This window comes from Euphorbia lathyris, chromosome 2 (genome assembly GCF_963576675.1).
Source record: "Euphorbia lathyris chromosome 2, ddEupLath1.1, whole genome shotgun sequence".
NCBI classification, from domain to species: domain Eukaryota; kingdom Viridiplantae; phylum Streptophyta; class Magnoliopsida; order Malpighiales; family Euphorbiaceae; genus Euphorbia; species Euphorbia lathyris.
In genome coordinates, this window is record NC_088911.1 from 99356204 (window position 1) to 99383349 (window position 27146).

The 27146-nt window shown below is 35.8% G+C and overlaps 1 protein-coding gene across 2 annotated transcripts; it reads left to right on the forward strand.

Moving 5' to 3' along the window:
• The first annotated feature begins 102 nt into the window (after nucleotides 1-102).
• LOC136220772 (uncharacterized) lies at nucleotides 103-26485 on the forward strand. Of its 2 annotated transcripts, none has more exons than XR_010684712.1 (3): nucleotides 103-1035; nucleotides 2979-3041; nucleotides 25893-26485. XR_010684712.1 is itself a non-coding variant. In XM_066008555.1 (3 exons), the coding sequence occupies exons 1-3, from the start codon at nucleotides 753-755 to the stop codon at nucleotides 6544-6546; spliced, it is 423 nt and encodes a 140-aa protein (XP_065864627.1). In that variant the 5' UTR covers nucleotides 103-752; the 3' UTR covers nucleotides 6547-6803. The 2 variants fall into 2 exon arrangements, 1 of the variants encoding a protein (XP_065864627.1); XM_066008555.1 differs by lacking the exons at nucleotides 2979-3041; nucleotides 25893-26485 and adding exons at nucleotides 5994-6119; nucleotides 6533-6803.
• The last annotated feature ends 661 nt before the right edge of the window (nucleotides 26486-27146 follow it).

Here is a 27146-nt window from a genome sequence, read left to right on the forward strand (position 1 = left end):
AAGTTTTTTTCTCTCTCACCCCGAGCTAGTCTTTTCTTTTATTCCCACCCGGGGGTCAAGTACCCAGTAGTACCGGGCGAGCTACTTCTTTCCCTCTGAAAGCCTCACCCTGCCTGTAATCCCTCAGCATCCGATCAGATAGTTTTTTTCTCTCTCACCCTTATAACAAAATCAAATAGTTTACAGGATCTATTCTAAAATTTTCATCCATTGCTAAAGGATCTATTCTGAAATTTTCATACATTGCTAATAAAACAAAACGAATTCGAGTCGTTGGGGCGCAGTGCATTGATCGCGTTTTCCTACCTCGGGAAATCGTTTTTCCTGCTTTTCTCCTATAGACTGCAGATCGTCCTTTCTCTCACAACAGTAGCGGCGATGGAGCAGCTTTCCCTTCTTTCTCCTCTCCATCGATACTTGATTCAGTACTGTATTTTTCCTGTTTAAAGGCATCAATCTGCTTTTGCGGTTTACTTTCCTCATTATCGGCGTTTTTCATAACTTCTGCGGTTTATTTCCTCATTATCGGCGTTCTTCTTATTGCTCTTGGCTTCATTGAGTTCTTATTATCTGGTGATTTATCTTCTTTGCTGATTGATTGCGGTTTGCGATTTCTGGCTTTCTTGTGCATCGACTGTTGTTACGGTTTGCGATTTCTGGCTTTCTTTGTTGATTGACTGTTGTTTGCGATTCCTGGCTTTATCTTCTGGATTTCTATTTGATATTTCTTCCTTTCAACACACTTCTTTCATATGGATACTGGTGGTTTTTTTGAGCCTGGATTTGTAGATTTTGAGGTCGACGAGCTCTCGTCGGAATCCTCACCACTGCCGTCTGAAATTGCTAGGTCGCCTGCACCTCCACCGGAGTTAGGGTTAACTGAACTCTCTTTTCAGCACAGATCTCTATTTCCACAGCGTAGGCCGTCTTCTTCACAGAAACTTCCTTCTAATGGTGCTGAGAAACCAAAATCAGGTGGTAAAGCTCCTGATCTTTCTTTTGTCCTTAAAGAGAAAGCTCACACATATGTTTCTGGTGAGTCTTCTAATCCTAAACAATCTAGACATTCATTACATGCATCTTTTGTACAAGATGAGTATACTCAGTTTCTTCTGCTTACTACGACGGATTGTCACACCCGACCCGTAAACGACCTCAATCGGCATCGGGCGTGAAAATAGAAATATCACAATCAACACTTAATAGTCTCCAAATATCATAAATATCACTTTTCTAGGTATTCCTCTTAAATATATATTCTAAACAAATTCATATTCCTATTACATTAAAACCTCAACATATTTACCAACTTCATCATAATACAATTAAATATTAAAGTTCTAATAATAATTCTATCAATTAGCAACAACTTCCGATCCTCGCCTAATCGGTCGGTAACCTTCTTTCTATCTTGTATTTTCTCACCTAAAAACATTAAAACATTTAAAAAGGTGAGACAAAAATCTCAGTAAGTAATTATCAACTACATAAATTAATTATACTCAAAATAACTATATATATATATTAAATTTTCAAAATGCATCACATAAATTCATATTCTTAAAAATGAACTTTCTATGGATTAAACCATAATAAAATACCCAAAGTAGTACCTTTAACCAAATATGCAATTTAAAATATCAAGCTTGTTATCATTTCTCAAAATACCACACATAGTCAAAACGTAAATCATTGTATTAAACACTTAATATAAAACTCATATCCAAAATAGCTATATATATTTATTTGTTTAAAATCTCAACTATACAAAATAAATAGCTTTGCAATTAACCATTTACTCAAATCAACTGTAAATCAATAAATACTTCATAAATCGTATTTCGGTAAATACTTCATAAATCGTATTTCGATAAATACTTCATAAACCGTATTTCGATTAATACTTCATAAACTGTATCTCAATAAATACTTCACAAATCGTATATCAAGAAATTCTTCACAAAACGTATATCAATAAATATTTCGCAAATCGTATCCATCCGAGAGATAATCCCCGTATGTATCAATCCCCACAATATAATAGAATCAAGATATCTCATAATTTGCCTATCCCGCATGGTCTTACTCAACAATTCTTTGCCATACACGATAGGTCTTCCAACTGTGTACATATGTCGTATTTCTCACTAAATACGGACTTTAATAAAAACCACCTATCCGGATTACTCTTGATGGATACTAAAAACATTATAATTTCATAATACAATTTAAAATCAGAAATATATATATATATATATATATATATATATCCCTCATAAATCAACATCATAAATTTTTCTCAATACCTTTACTCAGTTAATTTCTAAAATATTAAATCATAAATCATGATTGAACTAAAATCACCAATAAATAATTTAAAAAATATACTTATCAATATTAACTTTAATTTCTTAAAAATAACACATAAATCATCATATATAGACTTTATTTCAATAAATCATAATTTCATCAAAATTAATATTTTAACAACCTTTAATTAAAACTCAAATTTAATTGGGAAAAGTACAAAAATAAACCTTGTGGTTACACCTGTTTTCGAACAACACCCATGTGGTTTAAAAGTTTACAAAATGGTACCTTGAGGTTCATTCCGTTAGCAAACACATACCAAATTGACTAACGGTGTTAAAAGTCAAAGGGAAAAGAGTTAATTTGGTCCTTATATTTATTTATTTTATAAATTAACCCCCCTTATTATCTAATTATCACAAACAAACCCCAAAATAAAAAAATAAAAATCAATTATACCATCTTCTCCATTTCTTTAATTTCTTTTTTTTTCTTTTCTCTCGTCTCTCTTAATTTTTCTCTCTCTAACCAAACTAACATCCCATTATTCCACATTATTTGGGGATAAATTTTATAAAATCTGTCCAGACCCTTAATCCTATCAAAACCTATGAAAATCAGTTTCCAATGGTTGCTTAATATCGTTTCTTCATGCTCATTGTGTATAGCCTGCTGCATTTCTTGAAGATGGCAAAGAAATCGAAGTTGCTCATTCAGTAGCAGCTACAAAGGTATGTCTTATAACTATTTTAGTTTTCAATTAACGCAAATTAAAGCAAATTAAGGTGGGGTTGTGGAGCAAATTCCTACTAAAATCTATAATTAATTTCAACTTTCTACTACATTACTGTGCATATTAAGAATAACAGCTTGTGAAATTAGTTTGAAATAAAGCTGAAAGGAACTGAAATTTCATCATCTGGTCCCTTTGAGATTAAGTATCTAAATCAATTGAATCAGATTGAATCAGAACTGGCTGAAGTTCGTATAAATCTTCTAAATTACCAGATTCATCTTCAACACCACATCCTACAGGAAAATTCGGTATACACCTCGAAACTGGTTATTTGCATTTATAAATGAGTACCCAGGCCGACATTTACATGTAGGCCTCCCTTCAATTATGTTGTAGTAGCTATTATATCCACATGAACCACTTCCAAGCCTATCGCCTATAGCAGAACAGATATCTTGAGGAAGGTACTGCACAATTAACCAGCTTTGATTACCGGTGGCTCCTTTAGGATACGTGTAGACAGTGAAAACTCAGGTATAATCAAGTGTTGCTCGGTAATAGTTCGCAGCTATGCTAGGTGCTACATTCTCGTTCTTCCATGGGAGTGTAATAAGGCTCTCTCCATTTGTGTTCATCAAGTAGATATCAGAAGATGATTCGTTGAAAAACATAATTGGTTCAGAATTGTTGCTAGAATTCTCAATGGTAAAATAAGAATAGTATTCAAATTCAGTTGGCCAAGCAAGATGGGTGAGTTTTAGAGGGGATAATGAGGTGGAATAATGGGGTGTTTGTTTGGTTAGAGAGAGATAAGAGAGAGAAGAAAAAAACAAGAAATTAAAGAGATGGAGAAGATGGTATAATTGATTTTTATTTTTTATTTTGGGTTTTTTTTGTGATAATTAGATAATAAGGGGGTCAATTTATAAAAATAAATAAATATAAGGACCAAATTAACTCTTTTCCCTTTGACTTTTAACACCGTTAGTCAATTTGGTATGTGTTTGCTAACGGAATGAGGTACATAGTACCACTTTGCAAACTTTTAAACCACATGGGTGTTGTTCGAAAATGGGTGTAACCACAAAGTTTATTTTTGTACTTTTCCCTATTTAATTTTAGAAATAAATTTATAGAAAACCACTTATTATATATACATATACCTTTGATCACAAACCAATTATCAATAAAGTTTCTCAATACACTTTCTTTCGAATTCTACTCTTCAAAATATCAAATATATCACAAATATTAATCAAATATACTAAGTTCATCAAAATCAAACTCAAATCATGTATATATAAACATATATTATAGGTTGAAATTGACATGCAAATACATATATCATTACTTGAACTTAACTTTAAGTTCATGTTAAACACTAATTCATAAAAACTCCAATTAATCAAATGCATGTCAAAAATCACCACAAAAATTCAATTTTCTGGAAAATATAGAGTTGTATATACATATATATATACATAAAAACTCAAAAGGGTAGTTGATAATTACTTACTTTAACACTAATTGGGAGAAAAACACATTAAAACCTCAAATCTTCCCTTCCAATCTGCTTAGGACGAATCCATGCTAGAAATATCCAAATCAAAATCACACCGACCACAATGTGTATTAGGATGTCTAGAAGCTACTGTAAAAAATGAGCTCGATTCGACGGTGCAATCTCCGGAAATCAAAGAATGATAAAAAAATAGGTAAAATTGAGTGTATGAAGGAGAATAAGATGGAATGGAGATCAATTTTGTAAATGTGCACATTCATATTGATATGAACGAATTTGGGATCTTGATTTGTGCAATTTAGCTTCCCAATAATGGATAATATCTATTTTGGTCCCCCTAAACTTTAACTTCTATTAAAACTTACCCTAAACTTTTAATTTTACACTTAAAATATGAATTGGCTCCCAAACTATATCCGTAATATCCAATTAACTCTCCAATCAATAAATAAATGTAATGTAACATAATATTAGGGTATAATAACTAAAATTAGGGACACAGATGTGACACGAATAATCCCGGGATTTGCCTTGTTATGGCTCCCTTAACTGGTACGAACTACATTACTTGGAGTAGGGCAATGTTGCTTGCACTCTCCACTAAAGAGAAATAGAATTTTGTTCTTAATGATAACTTTACTCCTGCTCGTACTTCTCCTGAGTATCCTCAATGGAAACGAGCAGACTTTATGGTTATCTCATGGATTTTTAATTCTATTTCTCTTGATTTGGTGGACGGTTTTATGTTCATATCTTCTGCCCGAGCTCTTTGGAAGGAGCTGGAACAAAGATTCGGAGGTTCTAACGGACCTCTCATCTATCAATTGAAACGTGAAATAAATGTTTTCCGTCAGGGCAGTCTCTCTGTTGCAATCTATTTCACTAAGCTGAAACGATTATGGGATGAATTAGCATATATGTGTCCTCTTTCTATTTGCACTTGTAAAGCTTCTAAAATGTGTGTTTGTCTATCTGTTAAGAAAGCATATGATTCTTATAATGCTGATCTTCTAGTTCAGTTTCTCATGGGTCTTCGAGATGAGTATTCACATGTGAGACATCAGATTCTTCTTTTAGATCCATTGCCTAACATTCACAAAGCTTATTTTATGATCCAAAATGTTCAAAAACAGAAAGAGGTATATTATGATGTTTCTCAATTAGAGATTGCTGCTCACACTTCTAGTACCAAATCTGCTGTTATTCCGTCCTCCACTTCTACTCGGGGACAGAAACGAGATTCCAGTAATAAAGCTGATCGTTTTTGCACTCACTGTAACAAACCAGGTCATGAGAATGACACTTGCTTCAAACTTCACGGTTACCTAGAGTGGTTCCATGATTTTAAGAAAAAGAAGGTTAAATCTTCCAAACCAAAGGCTAATTGTGTGTCTTATTCTATTGATACTCCTATGGATTTTTCAGATTCAGAAGCTTACGAGAATAAGGAGAATCATAATTCTGCAAACTTCTCTATGCCTCCGGGTTTTGCCCAACTTGTTCAAAATGAAGTTCAGAAGCTTATGAAAAGCAAAGGAAAAATGAATCATGGTGATGATGGCACTTCTTCATCTCCTACACCTCTTGCCAACTTTTCTGGTTTTGCAGATACTATTTTTCCTTCTATTTTTAATGCAAATATGAACATTAATTCTTTTCCTACATCAGTGTTTACTTCTGATTTTTCTTATTGGATTATTGATACGGGAGCTACTTCCCATATGAGTAGTCATCTTACTCAATTTACTCACTACAAATCTATTAATTCTAATAACTTGGCACATTTGCCTGATGGTTCCAAAAGTATTATCAAACATGTTGGTTTGGTTACTATTGGACCTAATTTTACATTACAGAATGTCCTTCACATTCCTACTTTTACCCATAATTTGTTATCTGTTGGCAGATTGATAGATGATTCAAAATTGGTGATTAATTTTTTTTCCAATGTTTGCCTATTTCAGGACCCACTTACTAATCGTCTCCTTGCTGTTGGATTTTTCCATGGAGGACTCTACTATCATACATCTCATTCCTTTACTCATACTGTTATAGAACAATTTTCTAGCAATATTACTGCAAATGTTGTAACTCATTCTTATACTGCCGATTTATGGCACCAACGTTTAGGACATGCTTCTGTTTCAAAGTTACAACATATTTCTGCTATTTCTACTATATCAAATACTTTGTCTTGTTCTGTTTGTCCTTTGGCAAAACAACAACGACTTTCATTTTCTCGTATTCCTATTTCCACCATTGCTTCATTTGAATTGTTACATATTGATCTATGGGGGCCATATAAATTGCATTCTTTAACTGGCGCAAAATACTTTCTTACTATTGTTGATAATTTCACACGTGTCACGTGGACAATTTTACTTAATACTAAAGATCAAGTTTTTTATGCTATTTCATCTTTTGTCTCCCTAATTGAAACTCAGTTTCAGGTGAAAATTAAACAAATACGTACTGATCATGGCACTGAATTCCTTAATAAAACTTGTTTCGATTTTTTTCATTCCAAAGGCATTCTACATCAGAAATCATGCGTGTATACGCCTCAACAAAATGGCATTGTTGAACGAAAACATAAACACTTGCTTGAAATTACTCGGACACTTATTTTTCATGCCTCTTTACCTAAGCAATTTTGGGGCGAGGCTTTATTGACAGCCACATACCTCATAAATATATTACCTACCCCTTTGTTAAATTGGCTATCGCCATATGAAAAATTACATAATAAAGTTCCACATTATGGTTTTTTAAAGACCTTTGGCTGTCAATGCTATTTTTCTAATCTTCATCCCTCTCGGGACAAATTGGATCCACATGCATTTTTTGGAATCTTTTTGGGATACGCTCTTGACCATAAAGCCTATAAAATTTACAATCCTTTAACTAAAAAAATTATCATTTCACGGGATGTCGTTTTCCATGAAACTATTTTCCCCTATTCATATATTCCTACTACTACACCTCCTACATCCTCTTTACCATTACCTATATTTTTCCCTTACCCGGATCCTCCTACTCCGCTCACCCATATCACCACTTCTTTACCACTTGACCCGGATTCTCATACTCCGATCATTTCTACACCCACTTCTTTACCACCCAACCCTTCCTCTTTACCTCACGATTCTCTTACTTCTCCCATTACTTCATCCTCACCCATTTTGGAACAATCTCCCGTTCTTTCTACAATTCCTACCTCCTCTCCTATGAATAAGATTTCCCCCTTACCCTCTTCCTCGACTAATTCTCCTATTTCTTTACCCAATTCTACACTACCCTCTTCTTCTTCTATTGTCCCACTATCCGTTCCCAATTCCCCTACTCCTCCTTTTATTCCTCGTAGCACACGTGGTCATCCATTAAAACAACCTTTTTAGTTACAAGATTTTGTTGCTCATACCATTACTCCTTCATCTTCCATTCTTTCGTGTCTACCACCATTCAGTGTTTAACATTCTAGTTTCCTTTCTACCATTGATTCTAATGGTGAACCTACTACCTATCAACAAGCATGTTCTAATCCTAAATGGGTTCAGGCTATGGAAGCTGAACTACGTGCTTTGGAAGATAATAATACTTGGGATTTAACTACTCTTCCTAAAGGAAAAAAAGCTATTTCTACTCGATGGGTTTTTCGCATTAAACGAAATCCTGATGGGTGTATTGATCGTTATAAGGCTCGATTAGTAGCACGAGGGTACAATCAAATTCAAGGTATCGATTATACCGATAGTTTTTCTCCAGTTGCTAAAGTTGTTACCGTTCGTTTAATGATAGCCTTTGCTCCGGCTCATACTTGGCCCATCCATCAACTAGATATTAATAATGCTTATTTACATGGCTTTGTGGATGAAGATATTTATCTTCAACCCCTTAATGGGTATTCCAAAGCTTCACTCGGCCAGGTTTGTGAATTACGCAAATCTCTATACAGTCTTAAACAAGCCGGTCGTCAATGGAATAAACAACTTACCTCCCAACTTATTGCATATGGCTTTAAAAAAACATCATGTGATCATTGTCTTTTCACTTATGATCATTCTCATACTTTCCTTGTTCTCATTGTCTATGTTGATGATATTCTTATTACTGGCAATTCTTCGGATGGTATTCAAAATGTTAAAAATCATTTACATTCTCTTTTTACCATAAAGGATCTCGGTCCTGCCAAGTATTTTTTGGGCATTGAGTTAGCTCGGGACACTAATGGTATTTTTCTGTCTCAATGCAAATATATCTCGGACTTATTATCCGATGTGGGACTTAAAAATGCAACTCCTTCTCCTTGTCCCATGCCACCCGATCTCATCTTAGATTCTGATCTTGGCACTCCAATTGATTCTCCAGATCAATATCGTCGTTTAATCGGCCGATTATTATATCTGAATTTTACTCGTCCCGATATCAGTTTTGCGGTTCAACAATTAAGTCAGTTCATGGCAAAACCATGCACTCATCATCATGATGACGTACTTCATCTTCTTCGGTATCTTAAGGGTACTATTCACTACGACCTCTTTTATAGTGCTTCCGCTGATTTTCGTTTAACTGCTTATTGTGACGCAGACTGGAGCCGTTGTAAAATATCGCGCCGTTTTGTTAGTGGTTTCTGTATCTTTTTGGGCACTTCTTTAATCTCTTGAAAAGCTAAGAAACAGCCCACTGTTAGTAAGTCTTCCGCTGAAGCCGAATATCGCAGTATGGCAAGTACGAGTTGTGAATTGAAGTGGTTGTCTTACTTACTTCGTAAATTTCGTATTCCTTTACATCTACCAATTCCTCTTCATTGTGATAACAAGGCCGCTATTTATATTGCTTCGAATCCAGTTTTTCACGAACGTACCAAACATTTAGACATTGATTGTCACATTGTTCGTGAACTCTTACTTTTTGGTTTTCTTTCCACTCCTCATATTTCCACCAAACTACAACTTGCTGATCTTTTTACTAAACCTTTATACGCTCCATCTCTTCGTTCTTTCCTTCCCAAGCTGGGTTTTGTTTTATCACAACCTCTAGCTTGAAGGGGGGGGGGGGGGGGGGAATTAGATTATATTAGATATATTATATATATAAGGATGTATATATATAATTTAGTCAAGTAGTATGTAATAATATAAATACGTGTATCTCATTAATAAAATTAAGAAAGTATTATTTTATTTTACCATTGTTTACATTAATTAATCCTAAAAATAAGAATTCAGAATATTTGGTTTTATTTGATTTTGTTGGTCAGTGAGATAAAATTGAATTTCCAGAATCTTCCAAGTGTTGACAAAGAAAATCAAAGCTTAATGTGAATGCGTATACATTTATGGATAAATATGCAACAAACAAACTTGTCCAAATTAATATTCAAATCAGCCCCTACGTAATTACTAAATAACTACTACAGAACCAAACAAACCTACACATCTAAGCAAAAAGGAAACTTCCTCCTCAACTTTAAAAATATAAAATGTTTTATATCTATAAAAACTAAAAACATAAAATTTTACAATTTAATAGTCACTACTATTACCAAAAATTAGTGGAAGATTTAATTGATTTTCTTCCTCAACTACTTCCACCCACTTTTATTTCAGATTTTGCTGGAAAATGCAAATCCTTTCCTTAATTACTAGTATTTCAATATACATTTTTTATTCTTAAAAAAAAAAAAAAAGTCTCTCCAGGTTGAATTCCTCTTAAATTCCTCTTATAGGCTTCTTTCATTCAAAAAAAAAAATTCCACTTATAGGCATTATAATTTTGTTTTTTTTGCTAAATAAAGTTAAGGTAAGGGTTGGTTTACTCATTTAAAAAAGTCAGGGCAAACCTCAAACCTGACCAGCAGAGATTCAATTTCCTACCATTTGGATTAACTTTCATTGGCATAATTTTATTGTTCTAGAGTCTCCAACTTTAAGTGCGTGCTATGTTAATTTTGGAAAACATCACAATTTCCAAAAATACTTTCAAGACAGTAATTCATCCACAACAATCTTTTGCTTGAGAATTTTTTTTATTGAGATCTATCTAAATTATAAGAGAATTATTCATTCCGGATATATTTTCCACATACTCGATTAAAGTATCCATTTTATTTATACATTAATTTAATATTTTATAATAATATATGTATTATGTAGAACATTTTTTAAATTTTACAAAAATTATAATTCGGTAATTTGTTAAATAATTACATTAACAATTAATTGAAGTTCTTCAAAAAAAAAAACAATTAATTGAATTGTTAATCTTTGTTCTTGATTAAATTATTATTGTAATTATTACAAATTAAATTAGAAATATTAATTTATTATATATATCTTAATAAAATATGATAAATCTTAATTTTGAATATACTTTATTAAATTAATAAAAAAATACATGTGCATAATAATTTAATAATAATGAAATGTCATTATTAAAAATAAAAAATTTATTTGGACAGCAAAAATATTGCAATGAATAAAAACAAATCATTGTATAATAGTAATAAGAGTAAAACAGAGGAAAAATAGAAAAAGAAAATTAAGGACCGAGTGTTTCCAAAGAATCGTGGAAGAATTCGTACCAATAAATGAAGGCGCGTGGAATAATGAGCATATTCAAATAGAATGATTCCGAATCTAACTGCTTTTTCTTTGCTAACCGTCATTTTCTCCTCGTCGCTATTCATTCTTTTCTTTCTCACTAAATACACATTAGGGGTAGAGGTGCACACAAAAATCCGTAAAACCGAAAAACCAAACCGAAACCAAATTGAAAATAAGGTTAATCGAAACCGATGGACTAGTGTACGGTTTTTAATTTTAAAAATAGTGGTTAATGGTTACGGTTACGGTTTTCATATTCTAAAAACCGCGGTTAACCGAAACCGACCGAATTCAATTAAATATATAAAAATATATTTATTTATATTTATACATAATTAAACATTATCCCACTTAAAATAAATATAGGGATCAATAGTAAAATTTAATAAGAAACACTAATTATTTTCGGTGATTAAGACTCAATGATGGAATATTTCATCTCAAATATCGTGTACTATCAAATTTGTCATAAAGTAGATAATTAGTGAAATTAATGTAAATGGATAGGGCTTAGTTGGTTAAGCATGGATGATAAGAATTCTAGTCCAAAAAACATAGTAATTTAATGCCTTAAAGAGTTGTTGTAAGGGAAAAATCTAGTGTCCAATCTATAGTCCACACGTACATAATGCACACATATCTCTCTGTTGTTAATCTCTTCAACTCGCCATTAACCCGTCGTTCCACTCACAATAAAAATTAAAAGCTTTATTATTATTATTATTATTTTATTTACTAATGGTTAGAAACCGAAATAAAAGGTTAACCGACCGAAATAATTGGTTAACCGATTAGTGGTTAACCGAATTTAGTGGACTAATGTATGGTTAGTATTTTCAAAAAACCGATAAAATGGTTAACCGACCGAATTAACCTTAATGGACTGGTTAACCGACCTCATGCACCCCTAATTAGGGGTGTTTGTTGCTTCTTTTTATGCTCTTTTTTCTTTTAACTTTAAAATGAAGAGTTTTAGGTGTTTGATTAGTGACATCATGTTTGCCTTTTACATCTAAAAAGCAGCATTAAGTGTTTGGTTAGTGATCTCATGTTTGTCTTTTACACCCGAAAAGCAGCCTTTTACAAAAGCAGAGAATCTCTGCTTTTTGGAAAAACAGTTTTTTCCAACAGCAAACAACAAACCGTAACGGCAACAGCAAACAGTAGGTAAAACAAACGGACCCTTGACTTTCGAAATTAATTCGGAGATTAATTGGATTTGTATTTTTGTATTTTTTATTTGTAAAATAATAAAATTGTTATATAAGATTCAATTAAAATGTGTTTTATACTATTTTAAAACATTTATATTTATAACATGTATCTTTAAACTAATGTAAACATCAACATTTCATCAACAATATAATTGAAACAATTCAAAAAAAAAAATATAATGTTCACAACTAAAATAATTCCCAGAAAGTTATAAAATAATGTCCTTGTTTTTTTAAAAAAAAATTTGCGCAATGCGCTTACATTAAAGTCAAAACATATCATGAAAACAAGTAGATAACACAATTAAATTAAAATATTAAAAAATAATAAACATAATTCACAGATAACCATGTGACAATATTCAAAAGTGAATTATAATAAAAAATGAAATAATAATAAAAAATGTTTTTGTTTATCGTCGTTTAGGCGGTCTGGATGGAAAATTGTCTAGATGCCAAAAAAAAAGCCAAGAAGGACTAATCAGGGGGAATCGGAAGAAATTCTCGATTTCGAGCGTCTAAGCGGTCTTGGTTTTGAACAGTGTCTACACTAGAGGTGACAATAGTACATACGACCTTGTTATACGACACGGAATCCACATGCATTTTTAGTGTTTGGTATTAGTATAGTAGGTGATGTGCACAAAATTGACATGTAAATTTTTAGGTTGAGGTAGACTTGATATGTTAATCCGAAAATGAAGTGAATATTATTATTATTGTTATATTTTCTCATGTTTTTATATATCATATTTATTAATAAAGTTAATAAAAAAATACAAATTATTACTTGCAAATATGACTCGAACCTCCTATATTGTTACACCCTCTTATATAACATACTTTTGGATGGTAGTGTTAACATATTAATTAAAAAATGATATAAAATATTTAAAAATAGTAGTATATCCGCTTATATTGTTTAAAGTTATCAGTAATATACGTACATAGTAAAATTATATATGATTCAAAAACACGATTCGTAAATTAGAATGTAAGTATGCTCTTTGCTTTGGTCAGTCATCCGTAACCGGCTACAGGCACTCGAGTTAGATCGACTAATAAGTACTCTGTCTTGAACAAGTTGAAGCTTGAGTAGTCTACGAAGTAGAGTAAGAGAATAGGAAGTAGACTTTCACAGCTCCTCTTTGCCCCCTATCTATAGTCTAGTAAGGCTTTGATTTACGAGGTTCTGAATACAGCATTTCTTACTTAATGGATGCACTAATGGATGAGGGGTCGCGTAGGCAATTCCTGAATATCGATAGAACGTTGATCAATATTCAGATTCAGGAAGAGATCGATGAGCTCTTTCTACCGCACCTATCTGATTTTTGTCAATACAGGACTCGAAGCCCCCTGTTCAAACAAAAGGGTAATCCTTTGGAATTTTCAATTCCTTTCGCCCCGATTCGATCAATAATGGGATTCTGTATCGATGATATCCCGATTAGATTAACACAATTACAACTTGAACGTTTTTTATAGTTAGATTAGATTTGACTCATTTTGACACAACCCGAATCCGATATTTTCCATCTCTAATCTAATCTATACCAGTAAAAGAATAAGAAAAGTAGGATGAATATAAATCTGTAAAATCACCAAAGTAACAATTTGATAGGTACCACACTGCAAAAAGTTTAATCCCACCATCTGCAAAATGTTTGCAAAATAGTCCTATTTTAGTATATAAAAAAGGTTAGTTGATGTAAGGCGACAAACTTATATATATATATAGCAATATTGCAGTGGATTGGGAGTGGTGGCCAAATTTCATAAGTTGGACTTGTGTGGTCACCAAGGTGACATCAATTTTTCCTTGGAAATGTTTAAATATTTTATTTTCTATGTATTAAGCTTTCAGTAAACTACATTCATAGCCCGTCAACTTTACCTTTACTGACCCCTTGACTTTAAAATCAAATATTAAAGCTTGTGAATTTTGTAATTTACTAATTTATGATTCTTTTCATTAATGGGTAACCGGATCACAATTTCAAAATAAAAAAATTTAAAAATTTAAATTTTTAGAATTATATTCAAATAAAACAAATCATATAGAATTGAAAAATTCTAACAGAGTTGAAAAATTAAATACCAAAATCTGATATCATTCGGACTAATCTTTACATATAGAGGATCGGAAGAAAAAGTTCTAGGAAAGAGTCGAGTCCATAGGAGTTTTGTAAACAATATGTTATGCCTCTTAGCCTAAAAAATACTTGAGCAACGTACTAGAGGTTGGTAAATGAACTTTTCAAGGATTTGATTAGGGATAAGATAGAAGTGTACATAGACGCCATGATCGTCAAGAGTTGCACAAATGAGGAGCATGCCAAAGACCTTAACAAGGTTTTTTGAGACCCTAAAAGCTTACAACCTGAAGCTCAATCTTAAGAAATGCATATTCGACGTGGATTTAGGGAAGTTATTAGGATTCATGGTCTCCCAAAAGGGAATAGAGGCCAACTTAGATAAGATTCAGGAAATTTTAGATATGGCGCCACCCAAGAAATCGAACAACATCCAGAAGTTGAACGGTAAGATCAACGTATTGGGTTGTTTTATCTTCTGCTCTACTAAGCAATGCCTGCCATTTTATAAGAGCTTGAAAGGGGTAAAAGACTTACAATGGACTCCTAAAAGTCAGGCCACATTTGAAGAGTTGAAGAAGTTTTTAGTATCTCATCCGCTGTTGAGCAGGCCGGAGCCAAAGGAAAAAACTCTACTTGTAGATTAGCATAACAAATGAATATGTTGGAACAGTCTTCATTCAAGAGGTAGAAGGTGAGAAATTCTTAGTCTATTACGTCAGTAGAGTGTACAAGACACCGAGACTCGGTATCCGAGGTTGGAAAAATTGGCATTCGTTATGGTCATTACAGCATAGAAGCTTCGATATTACTTCTAAGGGCACCTCATCGTGGTTCAGATAGATATGCCACTAAAGAAGATCCTTCGAAGGCCCAAGACATTAGGAAGGTTAGCAATGTGGGCCTTAAAGCTAGTTGAGTTTGAAGCTTTGTTTGAGCCTCACAGAGCCTTCAAGGCCCAAGCTTTAGCCGACTTCCTTGTAGATATCCTAAAAGAAGCAAGTGATCCAAAGCTTCTAAAAGACGTATATGAGCTGTTTGTGGAAGGTAGCTTGGGTAGAGAAGGAGCCGCTGCGGGCCTATGTAAAGGGCCCAAAGGGAATCACGCTGAAACATGTTGTTGTATTGAATTTTCGATCCACCAATAGCATGAGTATGAAGCAATGATCCAAGCCCTTAGCATCCTAAAAGTAATGAACCCGAACTAAGCAGTGATCAAGAGTGATTTAAAGCCAGTAATCAACCAATCGACTATCCAATATGTAGCTAAGGACGATTCCATGAAATTATACCTCCAGATGGTCAATGACCTATTGGAAAAGGCTAGGGTTGAAGGTAGGCATATAGAGGTGTAGAGAATCCCAATAGATCGCAATGAGAAGGCAGATAGGTTGGAAAAGTTGACCTCAACTCCCGAGGGGCCACGTTCTTGTCCCTGATTAGTAGAGCAGCATGCTAGGGCCAGTACTGAAAAAATTAAGGTGATGATCGTTGACACCGCGAAAGAATGGTTCTCTCCCATTTATAAGTATGCAACCACATGGCAGCTTCCCACGGATAAAAATGAAAGGATCAAGGTGCTAACAAAAGTCGAGCATTATTCAGCCATATAGGAAGACCTATATATATCGCAAATCATTTAGTCAGCCATGGAAAAAATACATGGGCTTTGTGGAAGCCCAATATATCCTTAAGGAAATACATGAGAGAATTGTGGGCCCGCAAATGGGGAGAGGCGCTGGCGAGGAAGGCTCAACTACAAGGGTATTACTGGCCCTTGATGGCCAAAGCATCTTTCCTTTGGTAGTTCGAATCTTTAAGAGCTCGGACAAAAGTTGAAGGGGGAACATATGATACCTAAGGAATATTCCATGGAAATATCTTTTACACGTGGATCAATGTCACCCCTCAGATCTCAAGGATGCATAGGGACCGCCCGATCGTGGAAGGAAATATGCATTGATGATGCGAATGGAACTATTCTGCTATGTCGAAGAATCTTTACTATCCGTCATACAACCGTAAGGTATGGAATGTACAACCATTGGATTAAGAGAAACGGTTACGCAAAGTATATGTGACAAAGAGCAGCGCTATTTGCCACACTAGAGGTCCGAAGGCCATAGGTCCAATGAAGCCTAGCCACCTGACAGAATGTGTGCTATATAGCATGGTGTACCACTTGACAGCGTTATAGACCGAGACTGACAGAACCAACCGAAAGCCGACACGTTATTATAACTCATTAGTGCACTGTAAAATGACAAAGATTACCATTAGTATACACTATAAGTAGAAAAGGTATATGAGTCATATGATCTAGATAAGGTACGTAGACAATTATTGTCATTAACGTTAAAGGACCGAAAAGACTATTTGAATACAACGATAATATTTAATATAATTTCATTCTTTCTAGAAAGAAAAATACACATTTATCTGTTTGAAAAGATAATGTAGAAAATGATCACATGTAGTTTGTTTTCATCAAAAACCTAGGTCACATCTTCTATTATATAATATAAATGAATTAGGTTAAGGAGACAATGATAAGAAAACCAATCATACTGAATCGAGATACGGCTTTGATTCAATTGAAATAATACTCTCTCCCCCCCCTATGTTCTAGATTATACCCCACAAAATATAAATATGGGGCTAATTTATTGTATAAAGTTATAAATCTTCTTTTTATAATTATTTTTTATAAGTTATCCACGGTAGATTTGTGATTGCACTGAAATAAATGATTCAAATCTGAATATGTTTCACTGTTGTTTACGTTTGATATATTTTTGATGGTTTTTTTTTTTGTTTTTAGTAATTTTTTTTTACCCTAGTACTGGATCATGTCTTAAGTTTAGCCTATATATATATATATATATATACATACATACGAGGCTTTATTTTGTATGGTTTCATGTTATACTTGTAATTTTACTACTTAATGAAATATTAACATTACTATAAAAAAAACGAGTTAACGGGATCAAAATTGATAACTTATTCAATTTGATAAATTTTGAATTTACAAGAAATATATAATTTATTGTTAATTTGTAATTTTTTTTATATTTTAGAACTTTTTTTTTGTAGTCGTTTTCTTGATAAATTTTGTATTGGCTTTAATTTATACTTGTGGAAGTTTTATTTTTACTGTATTCTTGTTATATTTGTATTTTTTTTCATTTATAAACATTTTTATATATAAAAAAATTGATAACTTATTCAATTTTCATTAAACATTCATAGAATTTAGTATTGTTAGAAGATTAATGTGTGCAAAAAAAAAAAAAAAACTAAAGATTTAGAGGGTGTTTGTTTCCTCTCAATATCATCAATATTTTCTCAACTCTCTCTCTCTCTCTCACTCTTCTAGGGTTTATGGTGAAAAGGATTAGGGAAAGATCTAGGGAGAGGGGGGTGCCGGGTGGAGGAATAGGGGTGGTGCCGGCTTTGTCTTGGGCAGATCAGGAGGAGGAGGAGGGCGTCAGGGATAGGGTGGGAAAGCTGGATAGTTGGGGCGTTGGGTTGGATGGGGGCAAGGAGGTGCGGGGCCGAGAGGATGCAAGGGGATCGGGGGATGGTGTTGGCGGCGCGGCAGGATCGTTGGGATCCGATGGGCAGGGGACCGTGCGCGGGCGAGCGGCTGGGACAGGGGTTATCTCCGACGCAAGGGGGAAGGCGCCTCCTGGGCAGGCTGGATCTGCTGCGGATGAGGCGGGGCGGGCTTTTGAGGGTGCCAATAATGTCACCAGCAGTGGGCAGGCGGGATCTGCTGCGGAAGGGGCGGGGCGGCTTTGTGGGAGTGACGGCGCTGTCGCAGTCAGTGGAGTTAGGGTTGGCGTTGGGAGCGCCGGAGCTCCTGCTGGGCTGTGTGTAGGGGATGCCGGCAATACGGCTAGGCTCGGTGCTGGGAGTGTCGGCGCTTCTGCAGGGCCGTGCGCAGGGGTTGCCGGCATTCCTGCTGGGCAGTCAAGGGAGGGGGCTGGCACGAGGCCGAGCAGGATGGGGTTTGGTCAGTTTGGGGCGGCGGCTCTTGTGCAGGCTGCCTTAGGTCATATCAAGGAAATAAATGGATTGTCGGACATGGTTGGTGAGGAGTGCGGGATTCAAAGTCAGGGTAACTCGGTTTCTCCCAAATCAAGGGTGGTGAATAATGGCATAGGGCAACTCTCGTGGAAAGATACTGTTATGGGGGTGGTGGAGGAGGAACTTTGTATGGAGGAGGTTAGGATGGAAGGGGATTATGAAGAGGTGTTCTCCGACTCAGATGTTGAAGATGGTGAACATGATGACCCGCTTTGTCCGGTGATTAGACTTTCGTCAGCAGAAAAGCGTGATCTCAGAAAGAAGTGGAAACTCTCCCTAATAGTTACACTTCTTGGGAAGAGAATTAGTTTTCACTATTTCGCCCAGAGGATACAAGCACAGTGGGCTAAGAAAGGTAAAGTTACGATTACCGACTTAGAGAATGATTTCTATGTCGTTAAATTTACTCGTGTGGAAGATTACAATACTGTGGTCAATGGAGGGCCATATATTATTTCCAACCAGGTTCTGGCTTTGAGGCCTTGGGTTCCTAATTTTAACCTTCATGATTGTTCAGTAAGCAGAATTTTGACTTGGGTTAGGTTTCCGGGCCTGCCTATTGAGTATTATAGTGAAAGTTTCCTCAACAAAATAGGAAGTCTGGTTGGGAAGGTGCATCATGTGGATAAAACTACGGTGGGAGCAATTAGAGGTAAATTTGCTAGGGTTTGTATTGATGTTGATCTTGCTAAACCCCTGTTATCAAAATTCTGTGTTCGAGACAAGGTTTTCCTTATTGAATATGAAGGGTTACATAACATTTGTTATGATTGTGGTATGTATGGACATACTAGGGAGGGATGCCCGAAGAGGGAGAGGGTGATGGAAATGGAAGCTGAGGGTAATGCTAGAAGAACTGAAGGGATCCAAGGTGAGGGGGGGAATTTTGGCCCTTGGATGGTCGCGAAGAGGCCTGCTAGACGTAAGACTCAGCCTTCTATTGCTCAGTATCGTCCCCCTGATATAAACCCCAAGATAAAGGCTATCATTCAAAATCCTAATGACAATCCTAGTATCAAAGAGAAACCTAACCCCAAAGTCAGTGAGATTCCCAGGGCTGGGGCAGAGACCATTTCAGGTTCCAGGTTTGGGGCCCTGGCTATTGAGGAAGATCGGGATTCTGGCATGGTTGACGAACAGATTGATCAAAGCATGTCAGGATTAGAATCTATAGAGCCATCAACTAAGGTGACTGAAACTGTTAACCCCCTTTTTGTCTCCAAAGGTGTATCCCAGGGGAGTTCCCAAACTTTGGCTTATCAAAGGAAGAAAAAGTTCAATGAGGTTAGTGTTCCTAGTCAGGGTGGGGATCCTGGGATCGGGAAAAGTATGGGAGTCAATAAATCTAGTATGAAAAAGCTTAAAGGCAAACAGAAAGGTAGCCATAATTCTTTGGTTTTACCTGAGAAGAGAGGACTTGCGGGTACCTCGGCAAGGCTCTTAGGAGCCCCTAATAAATACCTGTCTTAGGGTTATGGGTACGGTCAGTTGTCCTCCTTTCTATGGATTTGTTGTGTTGGAATGTTAGAGGTGCGGCTAGCAAGGCTACCCGTATCCATATTAATGATCTTATTAAACAGTTTAATCCTTCTTGTTTTGCTCTGTTGGAAACTAAGATTAGTGGAGATAAAGCAGATGAGGTGGTTAAGAAGTTTAAAAACGGGTACTGTGTTAGATCGGAGGCAACTGGCCGGGCTGGTGGGATTTGGCTTTTCTGGAGGCCAGATCGGATTCATTTTGATGTTCTTAGCATGGATAAGCAGTTTATTCACTGTAAAGTGAGTATCTCCGGCAATACTCCTTTTTTTTATTACCCTTGTGTATGCTGACCCTATCTTGTCTAATCAAAAACGGATCTGGGAGGTTCTCTACTCTATGAGTGTCAGCATTTCTGAGCCCTGGTTTATGGCAGGTGACTTTAATGATATCGCCTTTATGAGTGATCAGAGAGGGGGTTCCAATCATTATGTTAATCGCTTCCTTCACCACAAGAATAGTATGGATTTATGTGGGCTTTCCGATCTGGGGGCTTCTGGTCATAGATTCACTTGGAAGCGTAATAATACCTTTGTCCGGTTAGATAAAGTCTACGCTAATGTTGTAGCTCAGACTTCTTTCCCTGAGTGTTCTGTGTTGAACCTCCCGTTCCGTCATTCAGATCATTGTCCTATTTTGTTTAGACTTTTGAGAGGGAAGCGTCCTAGGAGTAAGAGACCGTTCCGGTATCAGTTGGCTTGGGAGTCCCATCCTAAGTTCAAAGAGTTCGTTCATGAGAATTGGAAACCTCATTCAAATGTCCTGCAAGCTGCTGAAGGGTTCAGGAATAAGGTGCATGGGTGGACTAGAAACGTCTTTGGGCATATTATTAGAAGGAAGAACAAGTTATTAAATAGGATGGAGGGCATTCAACGCAGGTTGGAGGTAAGGTTTGATCACAGCCTGGAGGGCCTCCTCAGATCCCTTCAGAAGGAGCTGGAAGCTGTGCTTAGGCAGGAGGAGTTCCTTTGGTTTTAGAAGTCTAGGAAGTCCTGGATTAGAGATGGGGATCGTAATACCAGGTATTTCCATCTTTCTACCTTGATCAGAAGGCAGAGGAATAAAATTGATGCCATTAAGGATTCTAATGGTGATTGGGTGTATGAAGATGAGGTTATTCAGAATTTGGCCCTGGACTTCTACAAGGATCTGTTCAAAGAGGAACCTGTTCATCTAGAGGGGGCTCACTCTGTTGCTACCTTTCCTCTAATTAGTGAGGAAAGTAGTCAGGATGCCTTTCAACCTATATCCCGAAAAGAGATTGACCATGCCATCTTCAGCATTGGGGCTTCTAAAGCTCCTGGGATTGATGGTCTGCTGGCGAGCTTTTACCATAAGCATTGGGAAGTTGTGAAGGATGGCATCTATAATTTTATCTTAGGTGTGTTCAATGGTTCTAAGGATATTGAGCTGGTTAATAGAACCCTCCTGGTTCTGATTCCTAAGATTGATAAGCCTTCTTCCTTTTTGCATATGAGACCTATCAGTCTTTGTAATGTTCTTTATAAAACAGTTACAAAGATTGTGGCTAATAGAATTCGGGGCATTCTTCCTGCGATCATTTGTCAGAATCAGGGTAGTTTTGTGCCTGGTAGACAAATGATGGATAATGTGGTGATTGCCCAAGAGATGGTCCACACGATGAAGATTAGGAAGGGGAAGAAAGGCATTGTGGCTCTGAAGCTAGATTTGGAGAAGGCCTATGATCGCATCAATTGGGACTTCCTGATGGAGAGTCTTGAGAGAGCTAGAATCCCGGACAGCTGGAGAAGGTTAATTAAGGTATGTATTTCTTCTCTTGTGTTTCAAGTTATGGTCAATGGGGATATGTCGGAGGAGTTCTCCCCGGGCCGGGGAATCCGTCAGGGGGATCCTATGAGTCCCTTCCTGTTCGTTATTGCTATGGAGAGGCTCTCTCACCTGATTCAAGATGCGATTAATAATGGGAGTTTCCACCCAGTGGCGATCAACAGCTTCTGTCCCTAGGTGACTCACTTATTCTTTGCAGACGATGTCCTTATCTTTCTTGAAGGCAATGAGGAGCAGTTGAGTGTCATTATGGATATTCTTGATTGTTTTTGTTTGGCCTCTGGGCAGAAACTTAATATCCAGAAATCTAGGATGATGTGCTCAAAGAATATGAATCCGAGAGTTTGCAAAAGATTAAGTGATCTGTCAGGTATTCCTCTTACTGATTCTCTTGGGAAGTATTTGGGCGTTCCCCTCCACAGTGAGCGAGTGTCTAAAGTATCCTTCAAAGATACTTTGGATAAAGCCAATACGAAGTGTGCCACGTGGAAAGCCAAGACTCTTTCTCTCGCTGGCCGCCTCACGTTAATTCAATCTGTTAATTGTGCAGCTCCCAATCACATCATGCAGGCTTGTCAGCTTCCGGATCCTGTGCTTAATGATCTTGATAAGATTAACCGTAGGTTCCTGTGGGGGGAAGCTGCGGAGGGAAGAAAGATCCATCTAGTGCCTTGGAGTGAGGTTTTCCAGCCAAAAGATTCTGGTGGTATGGGCATTAGGAAAGCTAAGGACAATAACAAAGTTTTGTTAATGAAACTCCTTTGGCGTATGTGGTAATGCCCCTCCTCTCTTTGGGTTTGCCTTCTTTGTGGTAAGTATCGGAAAGATAAAATCTTCGGGGGCCCTAAGGAGAGAGTTGTCAATTGCTCCTTCCTCTGGAAAGGGCTTAGCGCTGTGTTTGCTGAGTTCTGCTTGGGGGTTGGTCTGGAGGTGGGTAATGGTAAGTCCATTAGTTTCTGTTTGATACCTGGATTTGGGATAAACCTTTAATAGATGTATGTACTTCCCCTCCGCCTAGTGATATCCGGAACTGGAGGATTGCCGATGTGGTGGACTCTGAAGGGGACTGGATCTGGTCAAAGTTTGATACTTTCTTTAGCCTAGAGACTTTCCTTAGAATTCGGGGAGTGAAGGTGAGTAATCTAGAGGAAGACATGGATAGGCATTGTTGGGCGCTGACTAACAATGGAGTTTATTCTTGCAAATCTGCCTTTGAAGCTTTTTCCCTCAATAGGTCCGATCCTCCCTCTGATGTTTGGAAGTCCATTTGGTCCCTCAAAGTCCCTTACCGTATAAGGAGTTTCCTGTGGCTGGGCATTAAGGACAGGTTACTTACTAATTCGGATAGGCACAGAAGGCATTTGGCTGACTCAGCTCAGGAGCTTGCAGTAGATGCAGAGGCCATGTTGAAACTTTGTACCATGCTCTTAGGGATTGCTCTAAAAGTAAAGAGGTTTGGAAGAAAATTCTCCCACACCATATTTTCCCTTCCTTCATGGCCCATTCTGTGGATGACTGGTTCTCTGATGGTATTAGTGGAAAGTTACTGTCTTACATGGAGCATGGTGATATTTTCTTTGCTATTATCTGTCACCAAGTTTGGAAGTGGAGAAACGAGGAGATTTTTGGTGATAAAACTGTGTTTTTGCCAAACTTAGCTGAGTTCTTCTTGAAAAAACTTTCCTCCATTATTGAGAGTTTCAAAGGAGAGTCCCTTGCCAGATCTTCCCAGATTTGTGATGTCCATCTCGTAGGATGGAGCAGACCGAGAGAGGGGGTTGTGAATCTGAATACTGATGGCTCATGCCTCAGCAATGGTAAGATTGCGGCCGGAGGTGTTCTTAGAGATGCAGGGGGCGCCTGGCTTTCTGGGTTCACCCAGAATTTGGGGTTGGGATCTTCCTTCTCAGCGGAGCTCTGAGGCATTCTCACTGGTATCAATCTTGCTAAAAGGCTGGGTGTTAAGAGGCTTTCTGTGGAATCTGATAACATGGAGGCCATCAAAATGATTTTCGAAAATCATGCTATGGGTCTTAATAGTCGTAACCTTATCAAAGCTATTAAAAGGCTTTGCTCCTCCTTTGAGATCTTAGAGTTCAGTCACATTTTCAGAGAGCAGAACCGAGTTGCGGATCGCTTGGCGGTGGCATGCCATGAGGGGACGTTAGGTGTTACTACCCTTTATGTTTCCCCTACCTTTCTCTCTCCTCTTCTTTTAGAGGATAGGATTGGGGTTAGCTTCCCTAGGCTAATCCCAGGGTAGTTGTTTTTGTTTGTTTTTCCTTTCCTTTTTCTACCAAAAAAAAGGGTGTTTGTTTCAGCTTTTCGGATGAGCGCTTAGCGTTTCACTCCAAACCGCAGGAAATATAGCGTTTGGTTAAGTTTATATAACCACATCGTTTAGCGTTTCACTCCAAACCGCAGGAAATATAGTGTTTGGTTAGGTTTATATAACCACATCGTTTAGCTTTTTTTTTGTGGAAACTGCAGCGTTTTGGAGCGTTTCACGAAAAGCTCTTATTTGAAGCTTTTCATAAACAGCTATTTGTAGTTATTTGTTATTGACAAAATTATCCTTCGTATTTCCACAAAATATGTTTATTCTTAGCATTATTTATATTTCTACAACATAATTACCAGAAGAATAAAGTTTTGTTGCATTCAATAAATTTTTTATTTTTTATATAGTTTATTTTTATTAATTTGTATAACACATTTTTTATTTTATAATAGAATAAGGTGCAAAAATACCCCTAACATTTATAACTAGGAGAAATTTTACCCTTAACGTCTAAAATGGTACAATTATACCCCTAATGTTGGCAGCCAAAAGCAATTTTACCCATAACATTGACAAATTAGGTCAATTTGATAAATAATTGTCTTCTTGGTCATGAATATTGTCATCTACACTTCATATGTGTACCATTTTATCATCGTTAGTAACAGATCACAAACATATAATTAGACGTGAATTTTTTTTAAGAAAATAAAAAATATATTGTCTTTTGTATGAGTTGGAAAAAAAAATTCAACCATTTCGTCGAATTTATAGATATTTATTTTCAATTTTATTATTAAATCACACTAAAATATGAAATCTCTTTTTTAGAATTACTGATATGTGCAATTGATGTAGAATAAGAAATAATATATATATATATATATATATATATATATATATATATATATATATATATATATATATATATGTTTTCTAATAATATCTGAAATCGACCCAACTTGCCAATGTTAGGGGTAAAATTACTCTTAGCTGCCAGCGTTATGAGTAAAATTGTACAATTTTAGACGTTAAGAGTAAAATTATTCCTAGTTGTAAACGTTATGGGTATTTTTCCACATTTTTCCTTTTATAATTTCATCGTGGATTAACTTAAAACATGCCATTTTAGACATTTTAAATCCGAACAGTAACAGTTTAATATAATTTTACCAAACACTAGTAATTAAACAACTAATAATAAACAGCTAACAGCAACAGCTAGCAGCTTACTGCAACTGCAAACAGCTAACAGCAACCGCAACAGCTATTAACTTACAGCTGAACCAAACAAATCCTTAATATGTCTGTTTAAATTAAGTACTTAGTAAAAAATTTACACAAAATCAAGGATATAAATTCACTTTTTTCTTCAATATTTATTCCCGTATCAAATACATTCCTCAGTTATACAAATTTCATCATGTTATTAATAATGTAAAAATATAATACGTGCTATTATAATAATAATAATAATTATAATAATAATAATAATTATTATTATTATTATTATTATTATTGTGTAAGTTATGATCTAAGTCAATTTTCACTATTTAAATGTGCTTGAAAAGATTACTTTCAATAAAATATATCATTGCACTTTCACATAATTTATTTAATAATTAAACATTTCTACCTAAATAGCTAATTTTTATTTTTACTATATTCATTTTTTTTTGGTACATGGAAAGGGTCATGCCCCAAAGAAACAAACAGAACGAAAATTAGCGCCTAACTAAATGAGGAAAGGTGAAGCCACTCAAACCCTCGAGGAGGATAGCTTGGATGTTTGTGTTAGGACCGTTTTATATAGAGTTTTAAGTATATTTATATGTAATTATCATCTATTTACCATGGTTTATGTGGTATTCTCTCCATTATACTCTTGATGTGCACTTTGAGGTGTTTCAGGTACAATTGAAGAAGAAACGAAGTAAAAATGGAGCAAAATGAAGATTGAAAAGAATATCTACTCGGCGAGTAGGGCTTGTTACTCGACGAGTAACATAAGCTTCTCGGTGAGTTAATTTCATCGTCTAGACCATACAGTCATCAAACTCAGTTAACGAAATGGAGCCAAAAGTCAACTCTGAATGCTCGATCTTAGACACCTACTCGGCGAGTAAGCCCCTTTACTCGACGAGTAGCTTTACGAATCCTGCTCCAACTCAACTTCAATTATTCAACTTTAGATCAAAGACAAACACCTTAAACCGATTCAGAGATAGAGAGAAGACCTAATTAGACTAGGGCAATGATAATAACACTATAAATAGAGGCTAGAAACATTGTATTAGGGATTCAATTTCAGTTATTCTTAGTTTCAGCTTAAAGTAGTTCTTAGTTTTGTTCGCTTTACATTCAAGTAATTCCAAATTCGTTTTGTATTCAATCAACCAAGGTACATTCGTTCCTTAGTTGTAAGATTTACTTAATAAAGTCTAATTCTCTTCATCTCGTATTCCATCTCATATTGAATCTTAAGAAAGTATTTGATAAATATGGGCTCATCTCTTCTACATCTTATCCCCAATCTGTGTTTTAGCTCCATCATGAGCTAAATCACCCTTTGGCTGCGATTAAAGGTGAACCGTGTTTAGCGAATATGGTTTAAATCAAGTTAACGTTTAAATTGTGTTGTGAAAAGGAACTAACTAAAAGATCAAGTTAGGAATAATTGTCTTTCTATGCTAAGAAACCTAATCAAGTAATTAGTATAGGAGTTGAAGGGTAAATTACATACGTGGTGTACAACCTTTACCCATTTTCACACTTTGGTGTACATCCTTCAATTTTGCACACTAAAGTGTACAACCTTTTGGTGACCTCCCACTAAAGTGTACATCAGGTAATTGTGACCGGTCAACCCGAAGTCAACACACCACCTCATCAATTTAACTTTTCTAAAAATAAAAAATTAACCCAATTAATATAAAATTACTTTT